Below are 26974 nucleotides of genomic sequence, written 5' to 3'. Positions count from 1 at the left end.
CTCTCTCTCAGTCTCTGGATGAAGGAGGAACTCTCTCTCACTTCACTCCAGTGCTCTTCTATCCACACCAAAGTTTACTCAATAAAATCGTCACAGAAAGGTGCCAAATCCCTGACTGGGCTCTCTGTGTATCCATTGATTTCCACAACATTATATTCTGTTATTAATGTTTTTTGATCTCCTATAGTAAAGACCTCATACTTTGCCTTATCTGCATGGACCTAGTGGCTTAATACATTGCCTCATATGCAAGTAGTGGACATATAGTGTCCTGTCAAACTGTTATACATGACACAAATCATTTCTACACTATATATTATTTCAGTATTTCATATGAAATCAAAAGGCTCATACATGGTCTTATAAGGAAGTACATGTTCTTGTGCAGAACTCAAGGTCATGGAAATAGAGGCCCATAGTGTGGGCCTCCTCTCACCAAAACAGCTCATGGGTTACTTTGTGTGGATTCACAGGCATGAGGCTACACATGAATCTCATAGATTCTCTTATGGAATCAGAGGTCTCACATTTACATTCTTATAGAATCTTCCTTTAAATAAAGCCTCTTAAGAGATATATCAATTGAGGCATTATCATGGCACATATGTCCCTTTATAGATATGCTGATCACCTGTCTGCATCTACAAACAGCTGTATCTTAATGCCCTGTGTCTAGACTGAACTTGGGGTTTTAATCATAGTTTTGACACATTCGAGGTCACCAGCATCACAAAACTTCACTGAGATGGGGAGAGCTGTTTGTTTCAAGTGCTGCACATTTTCATTGCTCATATCTGTCAATCACCCTGTTATGTTGTGTGAGTAACTGCATGCGGATAAGAAAAAAAAACTGGCATGTCTACTTTTTGTAATTTCACATCTATTGATCACGGAAAACCAAGACTTCAGTCTTTGACATGATCTTCAATAATGACATCAATGTCCTGACTGATGATTTACAAACATCTGAAATATAATGGAACCCACCCTATATAGGAAACATTGTTTTCTACATGGTCAATAAATGTTTGCATTACACAAAAGTGAATGCCAGTTGTGCACGCCTTCACAAGCTGTTCAATGATGAATCATCCATCACTTGACCAGGGGCAAAGTCCTGTCGGTCTCTCCAGGGCTCTACAGTCGCTGCTCTGTCCTACTGTTTCTAACCACCTCATGTCCAGTCTGCCCTCTGGTGTGATCATTGCTTTGAGCATGTCCAATGCGTGTGGAAAACTGACCTTCATAGATATCAAATGTCAAATAATCTGCAACACTCTTTATAGGTTAATCCACAGGTGTGTAGAGTTTTATCAACATTGCCATGCTAATTAGTACAAATAGTATTGTTGAATTATACATCATTAACGTTCATTGATAGCCCCAGAATTTGTGAATTGGTTGCTTCATAGTAAGGTGTACTGTATATCAACCAATACATTATAAACTGTCCTCTGTAATTTCTTTGACAAAAACAAGTATGCTTGGTCATACTACTTTGTTTATTTGGAGATATAGCATAATATTATACATTCAGGCTACTAGAGGAAGTGACATCGCAAGTTAACTGACCCTTAATAAGATTATTAACCGACGAAAGTGTGTGCAGGAAATCAAGGGTTTGGCACAATGGCTGTATTTCCCATGTTAATGGAGTTAAATCACTCCCTGCACCAAGGCTTTCAGACTGTTAGCAGTGACCGCATTTATCCCAATGCTGGGACTGTTATTGTGTGTGTGTGTGTGTGTGTGTGTGTGTGTGTGTGTGTGTGTGTTTATGGAGCAGTACCCCACAGAAGAGGACATGATTGAGTGGGCGAAGCGTGAGAGCGAACGCGAGGAGAAGGAGCGGTTGGCTCGGCTCACACAGCAGGAGCAAGAGGACCTGGAGCTGGCCATCGCCCTCAGCAAGTCCGAGCTGTCCTGAGACCAGACTCCGAGACCCACTACACCCCTGCCCTCCTCCCTTTCCCAGACTCTCTCCCTACTCCTGCCCCACCCTCCCAATATGGCGCTCCCTGATGGAGGAGGGAGCGAGAGGCCTTGCAGGAGTAGGAGCAGCATCTAGTTGGAGCCCTCCTGAGATGAGACCAGACTTTGCCCAATACATCCCCTCTCTCCTCCCCTCCCTCCCTCCCTCCCTCCCTGACTCCCTCCCTGGACTCTCCCTTTACCCCTGCCCCACCCTCCCATTCCCAACATGGCGCTCCCTGATAGAGGAGGGAGCTAGAGACCTTACAGGACTCTGCAGGAGTAGGAGCAGCATCTAGTCGGAGCTCCCTGCCCACTCCACCTCAGCCCTCCTTCATCTCTTGAGTCTGTGTCCTAATCCCCCTACCCTCCATCCCCCAACGCAGCAGCCAGAGGCTCTGCACGCCCCAAAGGAAGAATTAGAGGCCTTGCAAGATTCTGTTGGAGTAGGAGTAGCATTTCCCCCAACGCAGCAGCCAGAGGCTCTGCACGCCCCAAAGGAAGAATTAGAGGCCTTGCAAGATTCTGTTGGAGTAGGAGTAGCATTAAGTCTGAGATCTCCTGATGAGATTCTGCCCCACAACATCACAACCCTCCATGCTCCTCTGACTCTCTAACCCTGCTCCCCCACGCCCCGAATAACTACTCTCTAAATGAGGCGTAGGAAGACTTGCAGGACTTGCAGAGGTAGGAATAACCGGAAAAGTCGGTCACACTGCCGCACTACATCACAACCCTCCTCCCTCACCTGACTCTGTACTCCTGCCTGCCGTCACCCCCCCCCCAATATGCGGAAGCCTGAGGCTCAGCGCATCCTGAAGGAAGAGTGGGAAGACTTGCAGGAGTCTGCAGGCAGCATTATAGCATCGTGGCTGAGCTCTCCTGAGATGCGATGAGATGATACTCTGTCCCACTACATCACTGCCCCCCTTTTCCTTTGTACTCCACTACACTCAGCCCACCCCCCAACCCACAGGCTCAGCACTCCCAGACTGAGGAAGAGGTTCTGCAGGACTGTAGCATCAAGGCTGCTCTTTCCTGAGACGAGACACTAACCCATTACATCACAGTCCTCCGCTGCGTCCCTGTCTCCGCTGGCCTTTCCCCGCCTTCCCCCACCACCATACACACTCTCAGGGGGAAAGCAGGAGTACCTGGAGTGGGATCTGGAGTGGGGTCACTGCCCATTCTCCAAGTCCAAGCTCTCCAGAGATTGGTTACAAAGGAGCACACAGAGAAAAACTCTGATGTTTATGATCACTACCCCTCATTAATTTCTCTAACCACCACCACCCCCAACGATCATGTTGAGTACCCACACGTGATACACCCCAAACCAGGAGTGTGTCTGAGCTCTCCTAAGATGCTGCGCCTCCTGCCATAACCCCTCTACCCCTCCAACTCTGCCCTCCACCGTACCCATTAGCCAGGCGCTCCCCAAAGCAGGACCAAGTGGAAGGGGAGCTTGCCCCAAAGTCTGCAGAGCTTTCCTAAGGTGCTGCCAAACCTCTGCCCACCTCCACCATAATCCACCACCCACAGGCTTGGCACTGCCCTAAGGACGAGGAAGAGAGGTACACGTGAAGACACTCAAATCCCCCTGAATCCCCTCTACCCTACCCCTCCACTTACTGATGCATGAAGACAGTGCCCAACACTGTCGACACCACAACAACCTGACCTCCTGTCTAACCTGGGTACTTAATTCTCACAAACATCTAGTCCTAACAGTCCTAAAAGACTCTTACTCCTCCTGATTCTGACAGTTCTGTTGGTGCTTTGGGGGATTCCGAGAGAGACAGACTGAGGGACCTGGTGGAAATATCAAAAGGGGCTGTTTAGTTCAAATGTCCTCTACTCCTCTCTTTGGAAAATGGCTGCCATGTCCCCGGTGATTGGAGCCCCCATTGGGAGGCTAATGGCCTTGTCTGTGTCATTTCACCTCCCCTGACCGAGAGACTTGCGCTGTCGATGGCACATTTGAAAAATTTCGTTAGCCCCCTCCCACCCACACACGCACGCACCCACCCATGAACTGCTCTTTATGTGCTTCCTGTAGAATTCTTTCTTTCTTTCATCATCGTTCTGCCAGGTTATGCAGGCGTACCTACCTTTAGAAGTACATAACCCAACATATTTACCTATGACCCAGTCAAAAGATGTGAGAGGCTGTGCACAAGTACAAGTGCAAGAGATATTGCATCAGTGTTACAGCCACAGAGAGTGTTTAAGTCATGTCATATCTCAACATATTTAGACTAATAAGTGAAGTTAATGGCACAGAGAAAATTTATGGCATTGTAAACATGCCCTTATGTTTATTCCTCCCTAGTTTCAATTGGTGGTTGATTGGGTTCTTGATTGACATGCATAATTGGGCAACTGTAAATGTGCGATGTAAACAATTTATGTAAAGTTTCAACCAGTGAACATGACTATTTCTAAAAAGCTGCTGAATGATTGGGATATTTTTAAATCAGCCCTTTGCACACATGGGTCCTTTTACGTGTATGGCAAAAGCAAACCACTTGAGCCTCATCTTTTTAAATATTCATGTTAGTGATACAAGCTTACTTAGACTCCTCTGATAACTCTTTGGAAACCCAGAGATGCACAGTCAAAGCTGTTCTGACTTGAAAAAAGAGGTACTTTATATTTGTTTTTGCCATATTGCATTTCCATATTTGTTGACCCCATCATCTCTCTTCAATTCTCTGAAATTAATCCCTTGAGTTCAGGGGCAGGCTGTTTTGACCTTATGGGACAATTCTGCAAAACCATTAGCCCTTCCCCATTCTGATGTACATTAACAGCCTGAGTTATGTTTTCTCATGTTGAGACTAATGTAATGTATGATTTAATGTTTGAATGTAAGTGTCACTGTTGATCCACGCATTAGTCGGCCTCTACATCTAGCTTTCAGGAAGATCCCTTGTGTCTCTGTCAGAACAATCAGTTCCAGCTGCTGGGTAATCTGTTGCACCAAATCTTCGACTTCCCACTCCTAGGGGCACATATCCAGCACATGTCCAGCTTGAAAGAACGAGCTCTATCTCAACATGACTTTACATTGTTGTAGCCATTATCCCCCTTCATCAATTGTGTCACCCTGGCTCCTTCCTCCTTCCTCTAGGTAGAATGTCCTTTCTGTTTAACAGAAACAATAGTCTCCAGTAGGGGGTTCCATTGCGACAAATTGCCTGAGACAAATGGGGACTTGTGTTTTGAATCTCAAAGTCCACGGAGAGTTCATCCTCAGGTTACTACATGGTGTGTGTATTGATGAGTTTCGGGGGGGGGGGGGGGGGGTCGATTGCCTTCTGTACAAGAAATGCACTTTCAAAGACCCCTTCATCCCTTATAGACAGATACATATCCACAGTAGAAATAGAGAGATGATACAGGATTGTGCTTTTGTTTTCTATTTTTATTAGTATGACTGTGTACGGATTAAGTATGGAGTATCAACTCACAGTTCCAGTGGAAATCCTATTTAGACTCAACCAAGGAGATGAACATGTCACTAGTGTGCAGATTTATGGTTTGAAAGCACAGTGAACTCTAAAAAGGCCTCGTTTAAAACAAATGGCCTGTCTCCCCTTATGGGTCAATCAATACATCTATTGGACTGAAAAAATGTTGCTTACCAATCCATCTATATAAAAGGGTCAGTCATTACACTCCATTGTACGTTAACTATACCATGTAAATACTATGAATTGTCAAAATGTGCTGCTTTTTTCTCCTATCAGACATATAGCATTAAAGTCTCTCAGTTACTAAAATCATGTAGCACCAAATTCTCATTCCTTCAATTGAAAACCACTTATGTGTACTTGCCATCTATAGGCTTTTAAAACTGGCTCAGTGTATTTTATTTTTTTAATGTCAAATATGTTCCCTGCTGGGAGATTGTTTAAATATGTTCAGTATAACATGTAATTAAAAAGATTAATAAATTGAAGTCTTTAAAACTAGACTCTTCGTTGTTATTCAATCTCTATGTAGGCCTAAAGATATAGGCATATAGTAGCCTACTGCTCTGCCGTAATGCCATTTCATATGAAGAGTTCTTGGGTAATATTTTTGAAGTGTAGTTTCATGCATCGTCGGCTACTATCTTGTAGACCTTGTTCGTCTGAAGAAAATCCCCAGATCGGGAACTGTAGGTCTTTAAGACCGAGTGAAAGCTGAGGAACCACATTCCATAGCATTTAAAAAAAGAACTCTTTATTGTGGTGATGAGCGTCTCCACACCTCCCTATCTCTCACAGTTCCGCCGGCTTGCACGGAACGCTCGCTCGTGTTATACACAACTCGCCGTGTCTCGTAAGGACGGAGCTGCGTTCGCCAAGAGACGCATGTCAAGGTAGCGATCGGATACCTCAACAGTCTTGTTGGACATTCCACAGTTGTCGGGTGGAATGAGTTTTATCAAAAGTTGGAGACGCAAGAAAAATGAAGACACAAAGTGAGTATATTTTCAAATGGTTGCAGAAGAAGCGGGCCAACAAACTGTCACTGGGAGACACAAACAGCTTGTGTTTAGGCTACTTGATTAAAATGAATGTAGCCAACATGTTAAGACAGCGACTGTAATATTGTAGTGACTAGCCTAATCTGTGTGTTGTCGCCGCGGCGGATGATGTCAGATAGTGGGAGAAGTCCTTCCTTGTTCAGTCAAGTGATTTGAAAAGTAGCCCAGTGTATTGGGTTAAATGACTATACAAGCAATTCGACTAAATAATTTAATCAGACTGAGAATCCTGCTTGCACCCTCTTGACCGCTTGCATTTATGCGGCGTGCGAACATGATTGAGGAAGTGGCTACTTAAATGAGACATATAGAACTATAATTTGGGGTAAACTCTGATTAAGACCACTTTCACTAATAGTCTATTCTCTAAGCACTAGCACAATCTATGTGAAATCGGGTAGGGGTAGGCTGTGGTTCTAAAAAAATTCAGAAATCAAAATCTTTGTCGCCTTTATTTTACCACAGCTGATGGTGTGTCCCTGAGCTTTCTACCCGTGTTCTCTCAAATTACCAGCAGTCAGTATGCTATCTTAAATATGAAGCATGTTCCCCATCTAGGCTACTCCAGGAAGTTGCGTTTAGTTTACCTTTAATAGTGTTTGGTTCAATAGTGTCATCTTTAAGCAGGCCATTATCACTCTCGTGTTATGTGGTGGGGTAGCCTATTTGCCTAATCTTTGATTTTTCCCAAAGGCACGGTGTAGGTTAACTTTTCTTAAACACAGGACAACTAGCCTACTACTACTGTATACAACTTAGTAGCCTTGGCCATAATCACAGTTTTATTCCTAATTCTTTAACTGAGATTGCAGACTGACACGTCTTTACAAAGACAAGGAATCTCACGCATCTGACTCATTCTAGGGAGACCCTGCAGGTGAAGGGGACCCCAGATGGCAACAACTCTCCAACGCGGTAGGCTACACTATCTATCTCTATCATAAAAGACCAGTAAGCCAAGTTGAATGATTTCTCATGCTTCTGTTGCCGTATGGGGAATGCATTTTAAACCATTTATTGTTTTTTTTACTCATGATTATGACTATGGTGCAACATTATTTTGCTTAAAGTGGGTTGCCTCCTTTTTGAAACTTTTTGAAGTTGAGTAATGCTTTTAACTGTGTTTGACCTTTGTATAGCGAGAGGAAAAATGTCACCACCAACCCCCATTGCCATTGTATAATTCATTTCACACTTAGATTGATGCAGTTGGTGGAAATCTGCAATTTTGGCAATGATACCTGTGTTTTTCAGGTTACCCGTCATAAGTAGTGAGGAGCTGGACTCCGTCATCACAGATTTCAAGTAAGACAGTCTGTCTTTATTATGTGGGCCGGGCTTTGTTATCTCTCTATTAAATGCATGTCAAGTTAAGTACCTTTACTGTATTGTGTTTATGTTTGTGATAATCATTAAACAATACAAACAGTTCAGTTTCAGTGTTCCCATGCTGAGATTTTCCTTCCAGTAAATCTCATGCTGGATCTGGATATAATGTTACGCACACACAAAGGAGCCTTTTCAGTCAGAAACTGCAGATAGATCGCCATTCTCTATGTGCTCAAAAGCTCTCGTTTACCCCTCCTCCTGTTTTAGGTTACAGTTGCCGGACGACAATAACCATGGATTCGCAACTTCACCAACTAAGAGGTCAGCGTCCTTGTTTTTAATTATATATCTGCCACAGAAAACGGAAGACTCATATTCTGCCAGCCTGGACAGTCCTCGTTCTCCCCTTCTCTGTCTCTCTGTCCCAGGGCCCTCTGGTCATTTCATGGGAATCAAACCTTGTGTCTCTGTTACATCAGTTAGCAGATTCTGTATGAGTGAACCTGATTGTGCCTGAGGGAGAGTAGAGTTTAGGGCACAGCACGACGACTTACTATAAATAATCTGCGTTGCCCTATATTATACTTCCACACATCTAACAGGCCTGTCATCATGTTGGCCACAAAACGTTGCCTCCTCTCGGTATACCCGGCCTCTGGGAGAGAGATCGAGGGGCAGGAGGAACAGGAAGAGTGATTTACACACACACACACACACACACACACACACACGGTCTCTCCTGCTGATCCACATGTCAATAATTCAGTGGCTTTGATTGGCAGGGCCACCTCCCCTTTCATCAGACTATATAGGCATCTCCCAGCATGCCCTTCTTTGAGCTGGGGAAGGTAGTTTAAAAGCTAGGATCACTAATTAGTCCACTAATTCAAATAAACAAATGGGGCCTTTTATTTCACTGCCTGTGAGATAAGGGCAATATTTGCTATGGAGCCAAGAGAAGTAGACAGACATTAATTTATGAAAGAAAACAGGCTGGCTACATGAGGGGCGCAACTGAAGCGTTCTGTTTGCGGTGCGTAAAAATAGTTTTAGAAGACTGGTCTAATTTCGAATGTGCGCGTCATGTCTGGTGCAGCCAGTTCCATTAATTATAGTGGAAGCTAATTGTTGCTGCATACATGCCACGAATGGAACGCATTAGTTACCTGTCTGGTGTAGCCTGTCTGTTAGTCAATATCTGATGTCTGAGTACATTTGTTCTCTTGAGAATTTGACACCTGTTTTAATCATATGTTTTCTTGACCATGTGAACTCTCAAATTGGTCACCTTAATTTAGATTCAGCTCCCTTGTATACAAATTAACATCACATATTATCTTTTCTCATCACTCTTTGCAATGCAACCCCTGCTATGCCTCTGACTGATATCCCTTCAGAAGTCCTCGGCCATCAAATGCCAGTGAACCATCCTGCTAATTCCTCTTGGCATCTCTGCCACTCTCTGTTCGCCTAATTAACACGCACAGCAAGAGCCAGGTGAGCCTCAGATCTCCGGAGACTACAGCCACGTCATCATGGTGGGGACACTGGTGAGGGAGTTATAACCTGCAACATAATGTATATCAGATACAAAACCAACTTAATTTCCACTGCTCAGTGTTTCTGAGGAAAGGACATTGCTGAGGCCATTACTGACTGTGTCAACAGTTGGTAGAAAAAAGTGACTCTCAGTCAAGGAGCTTGTTTTAGTTTAGGAAGGTGGATATTGGTGGAAGATTTTTGTTTGTTAATATAATGTAAACCTGTGTGACCTTTTAAAAACATTTCTTTCTCCTTACGTAACATTTTTGCAGAAGGTTAGCCAATTTGCTTAATTTCCTCTTTCTCTTTTTTCCTCTCTCCTTGATACTCTGACCCAAATAAGTGCAGCTGCCAGATACTGCACCACACTATGATACGTAGGCGTAAATCCCCCCAATAGTCATATCATGATGAATGATGCATGATGATCAACCCCTACGCCCCACACCCCCATCCCAATATTGAACTCAAAGTTTCACCCCTGCTATGATGTTCTAAATCCTTTGGTCCCCCCCCAGTCCACCAGTCTGGTTGGCTGAGGCAGGACTAGCAGCTCTCTGTATGTCTGGAGTGTAGTGTTAGCTTAGCTTAGCTTTAGCATGCTACTGCTGCTGCTGCAGAGTCACGGTCAGGCTAACACTGCAGTAAAGGCAGCAGGGTTAGCTTACTGATAGGACATCCTCTCATAGGCTCTCTCACTCTCTCCCTCCCTTCTCTGTCTCTCTTCCTCTCCCTTACACTCTCTCTTCCTCTCTTACACACACACTCAATCACATACAGAAGCTCTCTCTCCCTCTATCTATCTATCTATCGCTCTCTCCTTCTGTGCCTCACTCTCATTTTCTCTCCTTCAGCTCAGTAGGTCTTTTTTACCTCCGTGTACTTACTGTGTCCTGTTCTCTCTCCCTGTCTCTTTCTGTCTTACCCCATCCTCTCTCTACCCCCCCCCCCCCTCTGGCATTTTCTCTGTAGCTAGTCAGTTATTGCCGCCTCTGATTAGTGTGGCATAGCCTGCTGAAGAGGAGGAAGTTGGTCGTGGGAGTTTCTGTGCCATCTTTGCTCTTTCGTATTCAGCAGCTCTCCTTCTTGGACACCGCACCGTCTGCTTGGTGGATGCACCGTCTCAACTTTGCAAGTCATCTCAGATATCTGGAGCCATTTCAGGCTCTTTTTTTTTTTTTACTTGGCCGGCGTTACGTTTACATCTGACTAGTGTCCTGAGAAACATGGACATCATTCTGGGCTCATCGACCAATCAAAATGCACACCGCAACGTGTAGCGTGACCGCGGTAATGGGAGGAGGTGGGACCAGAGAAGGAGATATGTGAGTGACTTTCTGTGTGTGTGTATGTGTGTGTGTGTGTGTCTGTGAATGACTGTGTGTGTTTGTGTGTGTGTGTGTGTGAGTAAGGGGGTGGAGAATGAGAGGTGGGGTGAGGGGAGGGGAGGGGGGCGTAATGTTAAGTTGCCCTATGTGTGATGGTCATCCCAATCTTATTAAGAGCTGCGTTCCTCTTCCTCGTTTTTCCCTGTGCAGCCGGGGAAAAGCTCAAGCTCGTCTCTTCTCTCTCCTCTCTACCTCCCCTCCCCTGAACGCAACCCCTCTGTTTCACTGCGTTTTCCTCTCCTCTTCCCTCTCTCTCTCTTTTCTTGCTCTCCGTCTCTCATCCCCCTATTGCTTTGCCAGATGAAAATGTCAGAAGAGACAGAAACTCTTTCAAACGGGTAAGAATGAGATGAGTGTGAATATGATGAGAGAAAGAAAGAAAAAGGAGAGAGACAGAATGACGAGAGTGCAAGGAAGCAAATTGTGTGTGTGAGTGTGAGTGTGTGTATGCTTGCTTGTAGACCGTGTTACTGCTTTGCATCAGTGTCAGAGATTCCTTACAGGAAAAGCAACAGAGTACAGGCAAAAGTCAGACAACCAGAAAAACTGGCCTGAGTATTGGAGTCTGACAGCTCATCTCTTTTGTGCCTTATTCCTCCTGGGCAGCATAGTGTTCAGCGAGGCCTTGTCTACTGCATTGTCACAAGAGACTCGCCTGTTGTTGTTTAGCATTCATGAAGCACCTTTGTGATGAGTTAGAAGGTTTTTTTAGAAGGCTTTAAGGTGTGTGTGTGTGTGTGTGTGTGTGTGTGTGTGTGTATTAGGATCAGCATGTTTGTGATTCAGAAATGAAGATTGTCGTTGTGCAAGATGCCCTCCTGAGAAATACGCATTTCAGAGATGCTGACTTTATTTAATTAGGCAGGACATTAGACTCGTCAGCTTTACGAACCCAAGCAGCACAAAAACACTGTGATATCATCTGGCTGCTGTTGTTGCTGTGGCAGGTTTCACTTTCGCCAGCAAGAACACCTCTTCACCCTGGTCTGGGCTCACCTGGAAGTTCCCTAGCTCTAGCTAGTTCTAGCACAGATTACCAACAAGCTCTTTATTGGATCAGATCGAGATCAGCTCTGGTGTGAATTAGAACCAGATCAGGAAGCAGATCACTGGGTCAGACTCAGGTCTGCTGGGTGTTCTGAGTTCTGGGTGTTCTGAGTTTTGGGCGTTCTGAGTTGGCCTGGGGAGCTATAGATATCATATATTATAACTCTAATATCATTGAGCTTATTTAGGGGACAAATAAACAAACAAACAAAAATTTTAAGCTGAAGTCCAATTCATTTTCTGCATCGGTTTTGAAAGTTTCAATCAGAAAGCCTCTAGGAACGGGTCTATAGGGAGAAAGTAACTTTAGTAAGAACAAGTCTGATTTTCTGTAGTTGTTATTGCAGCACAGGGATACTCTTTGTGCCAAAATGAGTAATTCGGGTGAAGTTTATCTCTCAGAGGGCAGGCAGGCTGACTTTCCCTGTGTTAGGAACATCCATTAAGTCATTACATGGTGTACTGTAGTGAACAACTATGTGCTGGTTATTCACTACATGCTGTACTATAGTAAACAACTATGACATAGTTACTATTGTTACGGGCAGGCCACGGCACAGCATCCAAACTAAGCTAAGCTTCGTGTCTAGGGTATATTATATTCTTCTTAGCTGAAGCCTCGGATCCACTAATGCATTAAGTGGGAAACCTTGAGGAAAAACTTGCAATCCAAAAATGTACAACCCCACATGACCTAAGTAACTGCTGGAACCCATGACAGTCTCTCACAGATAGCCCAACCCACCCCCGAAGGCTTGGGTACGCCCAAAAACAATGGCTGGATAACAAAACTCCATCTAAACACCCGGCAGGGTGGTAGACACCAATCTCTGCCACAGCCATGCAATTCATAAGCCCCAAACAGTACTTGTGTGTCTACAAGATGCAAAATCATTTTGACCTGTGTGGTCCATTTACATTTAACACTCAAGACAAGGTCCAAAGGTGCCACTCCAGAGGACAGCTGATACCCAACCTTCCTCAAAACAGCCTCACCTCTTCTCATAACAGGACTAGTAATAGCAGGCATAATAGCTTTACATGCCATGTCTTCCCGCACCTGATCAACCAACTCAACAGCCCCGTTCAACTCAGCCATGCCAGGCTCTGACAGAGTGGCATCAGATTTGCTGAGAGCACTTTCCTCAAACACAGCAGACACAAAGTGTAAAACAGGCCCCACACTGCTAGGCACCTCTGTGCCAGCAACCTGTATCTTTGGAATGGACAAAACTGTTGTAACAGGCACCTCATTACTAGGCTTGATAGCAACAAGCTTAGACTGGTCAAAATCTGAGAAATGGTCATGGGTGGTTTCAGGAGGTTCCTCACACACCCCAGCATCACCAGAGTTCCCAACACCCATGTCCTGCTCACCAGCTGCAAGGTCACAAAATGGCTGATTCAAATTGCTGTATAAATCAAACCCACCATCAGCCAGGTGTACTTCCTCCTCACCAGCACACACTTTCTCAAGAGCTGGGTCTGATGGTGGCATAACTAACGGTTCTGTTGCACTGACCTCAGATGGATGGCCCTCGCACACTGGCAAGACAGCTGCCTCACCAGGCTCATCAGCAGTCTTTTGGCCATTGTCTGTTTTTATGTTGGAATTCTCCAAACAAGACACATTTCCTATCACAGGGAAGTTAAGAGAAGGCTCAGCAACCGGTGCACTCTCCAATAGAGCCTGTTGCTCTTTCTCTCTGGAGCACTCAAGGTGTCCTCTGACAACTTCCCTTTTACATATCTCCAGTTTATGTTGTTGTAGGCTCAAATGAGAAACTCCATACCTTTCCTGCTCTGCAACCCAGTCTGGTATGCCCAGATGCAGAAAAATGGCATTAACAAGTAAAGGTTTATTAATGGCCTCCGATGCCTACACCGCAATGTGCCGCCACTTCGATCAGACGATCTTTTGGCAACTTAAAAAGCATCAACCTTGTTATTTCCTCAGCCACATATTCTGCAGGACTGAAGTCTTCCATCCTAAATCAAACAAAAACCTGTCTAGTCTCTTCAATGACCAGAACGTATCAGCAAAGCAGTTTATCAAATGGGCTAACTGCATACAGCGAATGAACAAGTGCAAAACGCACACCAAATCTCACCATGGGCTTCCCTCACCAGACCCAGATGATTAACAAAACTATGTTGCCTTGTCCCTGCGGCAATGGCTCCCACAGTACCAGTAGCCTGTTAATGTAACAAAACAAATCTGACCAAAATAGGTAGCTTTACAAAAGCGTAATTTACCTAATGCGTAATCAATAGCACCCAGCACGATATTCGCCTCCAAGGTGGTCGCACTGTGCAACGCGCCGCCAACCAAATCCATATGTAGGCACCAAACAAGGTAGACTACCGAAATCTTAACTAGCTAGACAAGCCAAATAGCGAAACATACACCACTGCAGAAGACGAATGCCTTCACAATATCGGCGACAAGCTACGAACAGCGACAAAACAGTTGGGTAGTTGCATCCCCACAACTCCCATACTGTTACCAATCTGCACAAGTAGCTCCAAAATAAGCCGACTCACAAAGTGGCGACATTAAATTAAACAAACAAGCTAGCATATTGAAGTACAAGGCGCATACTATGATAGCAAATGCTATACGCACAAACACCTAACACTTAACAAACAACCAAACCCAAAACTACACAACACATAAACAAAGTCCATCCAGGACGAGCCGCTCAATTGTTATGGGCAGGCCACGGCACAGCATCCAAACTAAGCTAAGCTTCGTGTCTAGGGTATATTATATTCTTCTTAGCTGAAGCCTCGGACCACCACGCAACGTTAACGCCAAAAAAAATCCCAAAACGTTACCTTACACACTGGCCCTACGTGGTGTACAGACGTGGAAGTAAGACCTAGGTGAGTGGTTGCGAATGTGTGCGTGTCAGCTTCGCTGTGGCTCTCGCTGACCCGGTATAGCTCTCGGCGCACCTCACGAATAGCCCAAGCGCTGGTTCGGTTGAAATGTTCAGTTTTGTGGTGTGGTGGTTTAAAATCCAAACAAGTTTGTCCAAGTTTGCCTGCTCATGGGCAAACTCTCTTCCAAGGGGGAAACACAGGCCACGCTGCCTTTCTCAAAGGCCTGAACTAATTGTGAGCCCAGGCCCCAGGACAGGTGTTCCATTTAGCCTAATTAGCCACAGATAATGACATCACTGAAGCCCAACCTGTAAGTCAGTGCTTGCCCTACCATGTGACCCTAACCTATCGTAACACTATGTGCTGGTTATTCACTACATGCTGTAGTTAACAACTATGACATAGTTACTATAAGCTGGTTATTCACTACATGCTGTACTATAGTGAACAACTATGACATAGTTACTATTTAAGCTGGTTATTCACTACATGCTGTACTATAGTGAACAACTATGACGTAGTTACTATGGGCTGGTTATTCACTACATGCTGTACTATAGTTAACTATGACACAGTTGCTATATGCTGGTTATTCACTACATGCTGTACTTTAGTGAACAACTATGACATAGTTACTATGCTTGTTATTCACTACGCAGTGCACCATGGAGTGAATGAGTGGATGTTACGGAGAACACAGGGTTAGAGTGACGTCAGCTCAGGTGACCATGTCGCTGGGCTACACCTGTGACCATTACTGGCCATTGTGTGTTGGATGGATAATAGGAAAGAGAATGAGAGATTAAACAGTGCTGAACTGTAGATGGTTATCACCATAAGTTATCATCATGGTATACATGTCTATTATACTTTACAGGGAAGTGAATCGCATTTCTTAGTGTTATAGTTCATGAAGTCTGCATTCTCAAACTCTCTCTCTCTCACACACACAATTGACTGTTATTGTTCCAGCAGTTTTGAATGAGGGGTGAGGAGGGGGGAGGGGAAGTGGCATGCCGTCGCCCATTACAGAGCACTTTGCATGGCGGTCATCCCCTTGTCATTAGGGGCTCTGCAACAGTTGACAGCCCAGTGCAGGACAGGAGATGGGCCTCTTGTTCCCAAGCATCTCAGACATACTCATTAGCAAGTAGCAGTAGACGTGGCCGAGGGCAGAGGACAGCGCGGCCCAGTGTGAAGAGGGCCACTGTGTTGAAGGGACTTGGTGGAATGTAAAGCCATAGCTGTCTTTTGGACACTCTTAATGCCTTGATTTGGCTCGGCCGCAGAGCACTCATTTGTCCCATTGTCTTTTTTACACAGTTAGCCCGGAGGCATGGCGTTGTTCCTGAAACTGTAAAGGGTCTGTTGTACGTGTGCAGCTAGCATTTAGCAGATGCTAATGTATTTGGAGAATGTCCCTGGATGTTTCATAACAAATGTCTATATTGTTGACAGAACAGAAAAGTTCAGTTTTCCACAGCTATAAAACCCACTATTGATAACCCTCCAAATCACCCTGTTTAGACAATTATAAACACAAGTGTCTTCATTAAATTAGTACAGAAGTAAAGCTGGTATTTTCTGTGCCTAATGACCTTCTTGTGAACTTTATAGTCTGCATGTATAACTGTTGTTATTTAGCTTCCGATAGTGCAGCTGTGTTGCTCAGAGCACAGTCTTGTGTTTATAACCTTTTATTTTAATAGTTGGTAAATGGCATGAAAGCATCTGGCTTTGCACATCAATACGCCTCTGCTAACCTCAATAACAAAATGCAAATTGCTTTTTTGAATTTGTTTTTTATTACTATTTCTTGAACGCATTGTTGAAATAGTTTCCTAATTTGTCACCGTTTTGGATTTGAATTCGCATTCATTGCACACTTATGGCATTATAATGATAAATCATCTACAAGTATGTGTATATGAATTAAATGGGCTCTTAGAGATATCGTTCCATCATAAGGAAATGGATGTGGGTTGATGAATGGACCAGATGCAGCTCCTCTCTCTCTCTCTCTCTCTCTCTCTTTTTCTCCAAGTACCCCTGGCTGCAGCTTGCAGATCGGGGCTGGGCTCGGAGCGCAACGTTGAGCTCAGCCCAACATCAGCTCGTCATTCCCCGTCCACTCTGTGTCCGTCTATTTACCCGGACTCGGAGTTCAATTTTTCTCAAGGAACAATGCTTCACTCTATAAAAGCGTATCCTCCTTGGACTACTGCCCACGTTAATCATGTCCCTTCCCCCCTAGCCTTCTAGAATCTGTACACCATCGGCGTTTCTTGGGTAATCTAAGTAGGCTACGCTATAAAGATCATTCCAGTCTGCTAGGCCTATGGCAATAACATCAATGCATTTTATCTCTAGCCTACCGGTATTTTCTTTAATAGTTTAGTAGCCTGTGCGAGTCCCAAAGGGAACATGCAACAATAATATAATATAATAACATAATATTGGCCTCTATATAGCCTAGCCTATTGTTTATGTGCATGTTTTTAATTAACAGCGGCATGTAGGCCTGTTACAACCTTGACGCAGCCATAAAAAAGTGCGGTATTTGTAACAGTATAGCGTCATGAATGTAACTCTTAAATCTTGAATCCTGCTGGCTTAAACAAAGAGCTTCTGTTTTCATATAAAATCAACAAAAAAGTCCAAATGTATGACTGTTAAAGCTAATTTATTGCATTAGCCATTGCAGAGCATATGTCAAAGAGTTATGATGGCTCACCTTTATGCTTATTTTTGTCCACTTGATAAAACCAGTAAATATAGTTCATAAACTGCTTATTTCTTACATGTCTGAAGCATTTGGTCCAACAGTGATATTTCAAGTTGCTCTGTTAACTTTAATTGGGTGTGATCGCGGCACAAAAATCTAAATCCATAACTCGCAATCAGAAGTGTTGCGCGAAAAAATCAGTTCATTTTGCCATAGAGACGGGTTACAACTGACCCGCACAGGTCATGTTTTTATTTTCATTTAATTGCATTTGCTATGACTATATAAATGGCACTCATGTTAACTTGAAACAGAGGGACTGAAGATATGAATGACATGCGATTGAAGTGTCGAAGCAAACTTAAACAAACAGTTGCGGTTTAAAAAAAACATCGCGATGCTTGACTTTTGCACCTTTTTTATCTCTGGTCGTATTAAGTAGACCATTCATGTTTGGATGGCTGTAAGAATTACATGCTATGATCTTTCCGTAGCTACACCATATCTTGAGAATAAAACATTGATACATTTGTACCGCTGTTACAATTGTAGGCTACCAGTTCTCCCCTACGCATTATAGGCTACCCTATACCCAGTAGGCCCTACAGTTAGCCTAACAAGCGCCAACCCCTTGTGTTTTTTTCTCTTGCAGTTGAGAAAATGCTTTTATAGATTTAAGCATTCTTCTTAGAGATTATGTTGAGAAATATAACTTGGACAGTAGGAAACAAGGTAGGCCCTACGGACATTGTCAGCGTGAGAAGAAGTGCTGAAGGTGGGCTGAGCTCAACGTTGCGCTCCGCCCCACATTGAGCCCAGCCCCGATCTGCAAGCTGCAGCCAGGGGCTTCTCCCTCTCTCTGGTGGAAGTGCCAAGAGGATGCTGGTAGTGATGTCAGGAAGAGTGCTTGAGGCGTTAGTGCTATGTGTGTGTTGCCTGGCTACGTGCAGAGACCTCTGCTAGAGAGAGAGAGATAAAGAGAGACTATGCACGCCTGTCATTCTGAATTGGATGGCTATATCATCTTCTCCTCTCTCCTCAAAAACACAAACAACTGCCTAAGGGAATATCAGGAGGAACACCATGCTTGGATAGCTCTTCAATATCAGTACATTTGTATCACAAGCTCTACTCCACTGTTAGATTTGTCTGAGTGTTCTTTCATGAATGTACAGAACATTATCAAGTAGTCCATGAAGAAGCAGGGCAGGCTTCCATTACTCACTGCCTTGTTGACACACTGTAAATGCCACTACACATATCCGTGCTTTAGTGATAATAGATAGATAATCCACTATAGTCACTGGGTTCAGTGAACCCTCAGGAACTGTTCTTCGCCCACTGGGCTTTCTAAAAGTGTGCGATGGCTGTGATCTGTTTTTTTTGTATTTGTTGATGATAATACAGTAATTTAGCATTCTGCTCAATGACTGTTTGCTCTACTGGATATTTTCAGATGTAATGTAATTGAGTCATCTAATTGATTGTTGTTGATGTGCGTACACACTGTAATGACTCATCCTCTCCTGTCTCTCTCTCTGTGTGTGTGTGTGTGTGTGTGTGTGTGTGTGTGTGTGTGTGTGTGTGTGTGTGTGTGTGTGTGTGTGTGTGTGTGTGTGTGTGTGTGTGTGTGTGTGTGTGTGTGTGTGTGTGTGTGTGTGTGTGTGTGCACTAGGTCGGAGAAGTCAGAGCTGTCTTTGGCGCTTGAGGACTGCATGGTGGCACTGGACATGTTCCTGCAGAATGACTTTGAGGGAGCTCTGTCCCGGTTGAGGACCAGGTGAGAAACTGTGTGTGCGTGTGTGTGCGTGTGCATATTCTCTCTGCGTGTGAATTGGTCATTGGTGTGTCCCAGTGTGTGTGTGTGTGTGTGCTGCTGTGTACATGGGAGTGAGTGTTTGTTGGTCATTGGTGTGTCCAAGTGTGTGAGTGTTTTTATCTAGACTTATGGTAGATGCAATGTTGGGTGCTCACACACACACACACACACACACACCCTCCCTCAGCGGATCTTCTATTCCAATGCCTCTTTTCACATTGTGTTTAAACAGGTTTCTCTTTATCCACGTCCCCATTCACTGATCTGTGTGTGTGTGTGTGTGTCTAAGGCCCAGCCACTAATGGCCTCTATGGGTATTCTTTTCTATCCCTAGTACCCTGCCTCTGGCCTCACACTTCTCTCTCTCTCTCTTTCTCTCTCTTTCTTTCTTTCTTTCTCTCTCTCTTCCCCCTTTCCCCTCTCTCCCTCTTAATACCCTATTTTCTAAGTGTCTCTCTTTTGTGTCATCCTTTCTTTCTTTCTTTTTTTCTGTCCTCTGTCCATATCCTCCACACACTGTTCATCACTCTAGTTTTCCCTACCTCTATCTTTTTCCTCTCCCCCTCTATCTTTCCATCTCTCTGTCTCTCTCTGTCTCTCTCTCAGTCTCTTACACAACTCGTATCGCAGTGCCTGATCTCTTTTAGGACCCACGCTGTTCTCATCTGGCCCCGTGTGGCACCCTGGCCTGCGTATAAGAGTGGAGTTGGGGAAGTGTTTATCTCCCAGCCCAATCTCTCCGCTCTTCCCTGTCCCAGCCTCCATGGCCAGCACGCTCTTCTCCTCTGTGTGGTCCGTAGGGCTTGGGAGCAGCGGTGTTGCCCGTATGACAGGCCTGTTGAGCAGGTCTCGAGGGGGGGGGGTGTCTCTGCCCTGTATTGGGTCAACCTGGCTGCCAAGGGGGTTTTGTGGGGCGTCAGTTTAGAGTGAATCTCCAGTGTGTTTACAAAAATCTGGTTATAAAGAGTTATATAAAGTTTGTGGTGTGTGTGTGTGTTTGTGAAAGAGCGAGAGACAGACTGATGGTGTTTGTGTGTCTGTGTGTGTGTGTGTGTGTGTGTGTGTGTGTGTGTGTGTGTGTGTGTGTGTGTGTGTGTGTGTGTGTGTGTGTGTGTGTGTGTGTGTGTGTGTGTTAATGTATGTGTGAGGGAGTGAGAGCAGGAGCAGATAGAAAGAGAGGGTGAGAGTGAGGCTGTGAATTAAAGCACTTGAATAGAGTGGCTTAGCAAGTAATGCTCGGCCTCCACCCACTCATTGCATGTGCTTACACTAACTTATCCAGAGCTCACAGAATGACTGTCTATGCAACAGAGCCCCCACAGCTTTGAGAAAACACCAGCCTGGTTCCTACATGCTATGATATCATTATCCACCATTCAGATATCCTAGCTGGCCACTGTAAATAGTATTCAGCAGTGTAGTTTAGTTTAGTTTAGTTTTTTTTGTAATTTACTGTTTATTAAGCTTTTTTTTTTACACAACCAAAATAAGACAAAAAAAAAAGGATACAAACAAGAACCAGGGGAGGTTACATTTTTACATCTTTTATCTTATATGGACTCGTGATATCCAGTTCCAGTAGCTATCAAGACCGCACTCGGAGGAGGAGCAGAAGCCTGCAGTACTTAAATTACACAAAGTCAGGTCTTATTGCTAACACATAATATACCCAACTTAACCAATTTTCATAAAATTTGTCATATTGATTTCTCAATGTGAAAGTAATTCTCTCTATATTATAGATATCATACACAACATCAATCCAATCATCCACAGTAGGAGGGGCCTTCTGAAGCCATTTTCTTGTCAAGGCCTTTTTGGCCGCCACTAATAGGACTCTCAACAGATATTTGACTAGTTTTCCACATTGAAGTTCCTCAAAGTCACAGAGATACAATGTTTTGAAATCATAGTTAATTCTTATGCTGAAAGCTAGTTCTAAATGGTTATGGACACTTAACCAAAAAGGACCAACAAAGGCACAATTCCAAAAAATGTGAAAGTGATCTGCCATAGTGCATCCACAACATCTCCAGCAGTTAGTTAGAGTAGAATATTTTGCCTTTTGGGCTGGAGTATAAAATAATCTAATAATGTTTTTCCAACTAAAGAATCTCCATGAGGGTGAACTTGTCATCCTCCATTGATGTGCACAGATCCCTTCCCACTCCTTCTGTGATAATGACTAGCTACTCTCCTTTTCCCACCTGTATTTGATTGATATTGTATTGTCTCTTGCCAAGGCCTGAAGAGCAACATACAGTCTAGAAATTATTTTCCTGTAAGCTACATCTTCACAGGCTTTCAGAAAGATATCGATAATAATGTTTCTACAAGGTTCGTTCTCTTTCCTTATAAAAGATTTCTTAATAAAGTCTCTGATTTGCAGATATCTAAAATGGTCCTGATTCTCTAAACCAAATTGGTCCTTCAGCTCCTGAAAACTCAGCAGTAAATCTTGTTTTATTAAAGTGCTGTATGTCGTAAGACCTTTGTTGTTCCACACAAGGAATTGTTTGTCGTGGATACTGGGTATAAAATCAGCATCGTAGGCAAACCATTTGAACCCATCCTGTCTCTCAGGTGGTGTCGTTTAGATATTTTATCCCATATCCCCAGGGAGCAAGATATCCAGGGATTACTGGGATCAGAAATTTGGTCAATTAGTGAACAGTCACCAATTAACATACCCTCATTGGACATCTCCCTCCCATTGAGCATTCTATTTCTTTCCACCTTGATCTATAACTGGGCGTACACCATCTGACTTAAAATCTTGAGTTGAGCAGCCTTGTAATAATCTAGTAGACATGGGAGAGCAAGCCCTCCCCTATCTTTAGCCAGTTTTAGTGTTTTGTACCTTAGTTTTTTTCCCTGCCCAGATGAATCTAGCTAGATGTTTATCCCATTCCATAAAGTAATGTTCGGGCTTCTCAATAGGTATGGATTGGAATAGTTTAGTTTAGTTTAAGGTAGAGCTCTCTCCCTCTCTGGTAATTAAGTTCAGTCCAGTGGCTACAACGCTGTTACAACTTGCCAGCTTTGCAAAGTGCTTACATAATGTTCCTGTTCCAAATCAATCGCTGCTGTCAGTCCCACCCCATTCCAGCCTTTCCAGTGTGTGTGTGTGTGTGTGTGTGTGTGTGTGTGTGTGTGTGTGTGTGTGTGTGTGTGTGTGTGTGTGTGTGTGTGCAGACATGTGGTACAGGCACAGATGCACCAGGACAGTGTGTGTGCAGGACAGCTGGCAGAGGCAACATATCACACACACACACACTTAAGTGTTTTAATGTGGAGTATGTGCACCAGGACAGTGTGAGTGATGGCTGGCAGAGTCCACATGTCTACACGCACACACACACACACACACCTACGGTTAAGTGTGTTCATGTGGCTATGTAAGGCTTGCTGAATGTGGTGGGTACAATAGGCCTGGGCATTCAGAATAGGCTGTTAGACACTCATTGGACAATCTCGTTTCAAGAGACCTGTTCAAAAATTTTGTCAACAAATCTATCTCGCATAAAAAAACACACACACACACACACACACACACACACACACACACACACATAAAATGTCATAAAAACCCTGTCTCTGACTCATTTACTCACAACATGCAAACTCCAGTGAACCAGTGACAACCACACACACAGACACAGTAATTAAATCTCCCTCTCACCCACACAGACCGACACACAATCATGCACACACGCACATGCACATACACATACACATACGCATACTGCAGCTATGACCAATAACAACACATTACCTCATGTACACGTGATGTTACAACCCACTGACTCCCAAAAGGCGTTCCCCCCTGCAAGTCCTTTTTTGGCTAATGTAATGACCCCATGCGTCGGCCACAGATGTGCACGTGTGCACTGAACGGGAAGTCTCTTAGATAACTAGGAGATGCTGCAAATTGAATGAGTGCTGAGAACTCCAAGCTAATGACTTTATTGAGTTTAGTTCATGCTGTGCAGGTCTGTCATAGTCACACTGCGCTCATCGCTGCAATCATGTACAGTCTGCTGTCAGGGTTCAGTTTTCAGAGAAAATGCCCATTTTATGTGTTGTGTGAGGGAGGTTGTGCTTATGAATGTAATGTCTCACTCAACAACAATCAGCATTTATGTTTGTGTTCACTTTCTTATTATGCCTGATTTCTTTGATCTTTTAGAAGGGATTAATTCATCATTGTCAGGGTTTGAATCTGGATGCTCCCACACACCAGTTGAGAAACGTGTAGGCTTTTTGGTTACTGATGCATTCCATTATGGATTACCTGGTTCAGTGTCAGTGGTCTGACAGCTCATCTTGCGTCAGTTTCACCCCTGTGGAGCTTTTGGGGTGAAGAATCAGCATGCTCGAGCCCAGAGGTGTCCGACACCCGTGGGTGTTCTGGGTAGCCTGCTCTCATGCTGATTCTGCCCTGCCCGCTGCCTCTGTGCTGGACATCTGATTAGATTTGCCGGTGCTGAGGAATCAGCTATCGGTCAGGAGTTTAGGACTCATCGCACCATTGGCTCGGCTCTGTCGCCACGACAGCCAGCAACAACAGCAGCAACGCAAACCCAAACATTCCATTGGAATGGCCTGATGCCTCATTTGCATAATTTGGCCTGTCCACTGTGTCTGGACCAAACATGTTTTTACAGTTTACTTCTAACTATTTGCCAGTGTGAAATTGTGCTTGCTCTGTATTTATTTCTTGACATTTCCTGCTTGTAGCAGAGACAGTAAGCTCTTCTGTAATTGCCTGGTCAGTGACATGGCAGGTTTTCTCCCACTTTCCTCTGTTCAAAGGGGAAGTGACGGGCAGCTATGTTGCCGTGCCACATTCTTATGAGGGTAGCTGCTGCAGCCTCTGTGTTCTTTAAACCATGCTGGTTATGCTGGAATTTGATTTAAAACGGGTCTGGCCAGTAGCCCAGGCTGTGGCTCTGCATTTTGGACCTGTAGCGTCACATTCTCTCAACTTCACATGAACCTGTTTTTTTTAAAGAGATTATCTCAAGTCTCTGTATGGCTGTATGTTCGTCCACGTGTTTGTATGTGTGCATGTCCATATGTTTGTTTGTGTGTGTGTGTGTGTGTGTGTGTGTGTGTGTGTGTGTGTGTGTGTGTGTGTAAGGTATCTGTTATATATGTATTTTTGTATACAAATGTGTTGGTATATTGTATTCCTTAGTGTACAGGTATAATGAGTCTGTGTGCCTCTGCTGTTTTTGACATATGTACTGCATATACAGTATTTTATACAGTATTTTATAAAGGTAAAGGAACATGCCAACTTTTTGGGATATTAGCCAAATTTTAGCAATAGGTTACAGTAGCTATAGGCTAACTGGTCTAACCCACTTCCAGTGAATTCTGCTAAGCTAGGCTAACAGTGTCAGATTGGGTTATCCTTTTATCTAATTCTGGGGTAGACAACACATAAGTTAATATCCCAAAAAGTTGGCATGTTCCTTTACGAGTTAATAGTTAATCATCAGGCTGGCAACCCATCACCCACACTAGTACATACAATTTGTGGTGTTAAAGGTAAAGTCTTTGTGGTGTTAAAGGTAAAGGGCTGTATTTTGTACACTGGCGCATGGCGTAAAACTTGTTTTCCACCCACGCAAAGTTCAATTCGGTATTTCGCACGTTTATTTTTTAAACAATGCGCCCAGGGGTGTGGCAATTAACAACCTAGGGAGGGGCCTCGTGCATTGTCTAAAAATCGCTATTGTACACCTGGTCAGAAGTCTATAGCGAGTTGTTTATATGTTATTTTAAGAGCGCATTGTCAACAGTCATATTGGCAGGTGCATGCACCATCCTTCTATCATTCATGAACGCACACCAGCGTACGTCCATGCAAAACATTACAAATAGATAGATAGATAGATAGATAGATAGATAGATAGATAGATATACTTTATTGATCCCTAGGGGAAATTCAAGGGGAAATACAAAATACAAATTATACTAAATAAAACTTAATCAAAATCAATTCTAAAAAACAGTATCCACATAGTGGGTGAATAATTAATCAGGTGCACTTGCAATGACTGAAGCAGGGACTGAGCCTGTGGTTCTTAGTGCATAAGGTAAGGTAAGGTGCTCTGTGTGAATGAGTGTCATGGTGATGGTGCAAATGAGTAAATTGCACGATTACAATGGGAAACATAATTAGAATAAAGATATTACGAAATACATCTCATGATGAGTAGTTATTCGCCATTATTTACAAATTGGTAATGACGGTTAAAAGTGATTAGGGGAGAGGCGAGAGACAGGTATGGAGCACAGCTGAAGACGCACTGTCACAAGATTTAAGCAACTCCTCTGCAGGATAAATGTTGTTTCATTCAGTCATTTGAGCAATATTAGGGTAAGTGTTGCTTTTTCCAGCCTATGTTTTCGATGGTAACCTATTGTCAGTCAATAGTGAAAGTAACTGCATATTGACTGACACCTTGGTGAAGTTAGTTTCACTTTGCCAATGAGTTCAAATAATAGCGGAGTGCAAATGCGTGAAGGCTATGCTAGGTTTTAGTAAAGCATGGTTTAGGAATGACTATTCCATACGGTCTCACAAGCAGCCTCCTTCAAATGCGCCGTTGAATGCCAAAATACCGATGCATTTATGTGGCACAGATGTCATTCTCATTGGTTTAAATGATGTTACGCCCCAAACACACCCATATGACTGATTAAAAAACCTAGGAACACCTTGTTGCGCCATGCGCTCCACGTTTGATAACGAAACCCCTCCCAATGTGAATTGGACATCCTACTAAATTTGAATAAACTTTTGATGAGTGACGTTGCGCTTTAGAATGTCATGATAGGGTCCAAAGTCTTTGTGGTTTTAAAGGTAAGGTCTTTGTGGTGTTTGTTTTTAGCATTGTGCGGGTTGGTTTGCTGATGCTGTGCTCTTACCACAGGGCTGCTAAAAATAGCATCTGTGCCCTCCCAAGCCCCATTCCACCCCCGATTCTCTCTCTCTCTCTCACACACACACACACACACACACACACACACAGAGACACACACTCGTAAACGAGGGTTATGCATATAACCACGGTTCTATGAGTTTCGGATGACCGCCAGAGGCGGTGCTTTCAGCACATGGATATTCATCACACGAACGTGCAGGTCGAGTATTAGTAACAACAAAGTCACCTGTGACCTGGGTGACGTCATCGATGTGCGCCAGCACAAAAGAGAGGTCGACCCAGGAAGTGACCTCATGGCAATCTTCTCGTGTTCCCTCCGAGTGACGGCCAAGCTCTGGCGGTCATCCGAAACTCATAGAACCGTGGTTATATGCATAACCCTCGTTCTATTTCGTTTCTCCTGACCGCCAGAGGCGGTGCTTTCAGCACATGGATGACTAGTACCAACAAAGTCATGAGGAGAGCCTACCCATCTCTAGAGATGCTGTGACGAGCTTGGGAGCACTGCTGTTGCCAGAGGGTTATGGGGGACAACGTTGACCCTGTAGAACCTTGTGAAAGTGCAGCCTGATGCCCAGGAGGCTGCTCTGCATATATCAGAAAGGGGCACGCCCCTCAGCGAAGCCCACGAGGTTGCTACACTCCTTGTGGAGTGTGCCCGGACCAGCTGAGGGACTGGGGAGTCACTCTGCCTGTAGGCATGCAGAATGGCGTCCACTATCCACCTAGACAGTCTCTGCTTGGAGAGTGCCTGACCCCTCCTTGGCCCTG

The 26974-nt window shown here is 44.1% G+C and overlaps 2 protein-coding genes across 7 annotated transcripts in view; both read left to right on the top strand.

The window, feature by feature from the left end:
• Window positions 1–5950, top strand: part of eps15 (epidermal growth factor receptor pathway substrate 15) — a 45873-nt gene extending 39923 nt beyond the window's left edge. For all 3 annotated transcript variants that reach the window (XM_076278005.1, XM_076278004.1, XM_076278003.1), the window contains exon 25: window positions 1787–5950. In XM_076278005.1, the coding sequence (XP_076134120.1) occupies window positions 1787–1927 (141 nt within the window). In that variant the 3' untranslated portion in view covers window positions 1928–5950. The remainder of the gene's footprint in view (window positions 1–1786) is intronic.
• A 183-nt stretch (window positions 5951–6133) lies between these two features.
• The window catches only part of ttc39a (tetratricopeptide repeat domain 39A), a 42076-nt gene continuing 21235 nt past the window's right edge, over window positions 6134–26974 (top strand). Inside the window, exons 1-5 of one of the 4 annotated variants that reach the window (XM_076277997.1) lie at window positions 6134–6442; window positions 7373–7423; window positions 7763–7813; window positions 8105–8158; window positions 19101–19205. In XM_076277997.1, coding sequence (XP_076134112.1) covers window positions 6396–6442; window positions 7373–7423; window positions 7763–7813; window positions 8105–8158; window positions 19101–19205 — 308 coding nt within the window. In that variant the 5' untranslated portion in view covers window positions 6134–6395. Of the gene's footprint in view, window positions 6443–7372; window positions 7424–7762; window positions 7814–8104; window positions 8159–9234; window positions 9388–10438; window positions 10705–19100; window positions 19206–26974 lie in introns of those variants that run through there. The other 3 variants (XM_076277999.1, XM_076278000.1, XM_076277998.1) reach the window with 3 other exon arrangements.

This window comes from Alosa pseudoharengus, unplaced genomic scaffold, assembly GCF_046254945.1.
Source record: "Alosa pseudoharengus isolate Yale_2024_CS ecotype anadromous, Long Island Sound unplaced genomic scaffold, YU_APseudo_1.1 YU_APseudo_1.1_scf_11, whole genome shotgun sequence".
Taxonomy (NCBI): Eukaryota; Metazoa; Chordata; class Actinopteri; order Clupeiformes; family Clupeidae; genus Alosa; species Alosa pseudoharengus.
The sequence above is the reverse complement of the archived record's forward strand: the minus strand, read 5'-3'. Positions and strand labels throughout refer to the sequence as shown.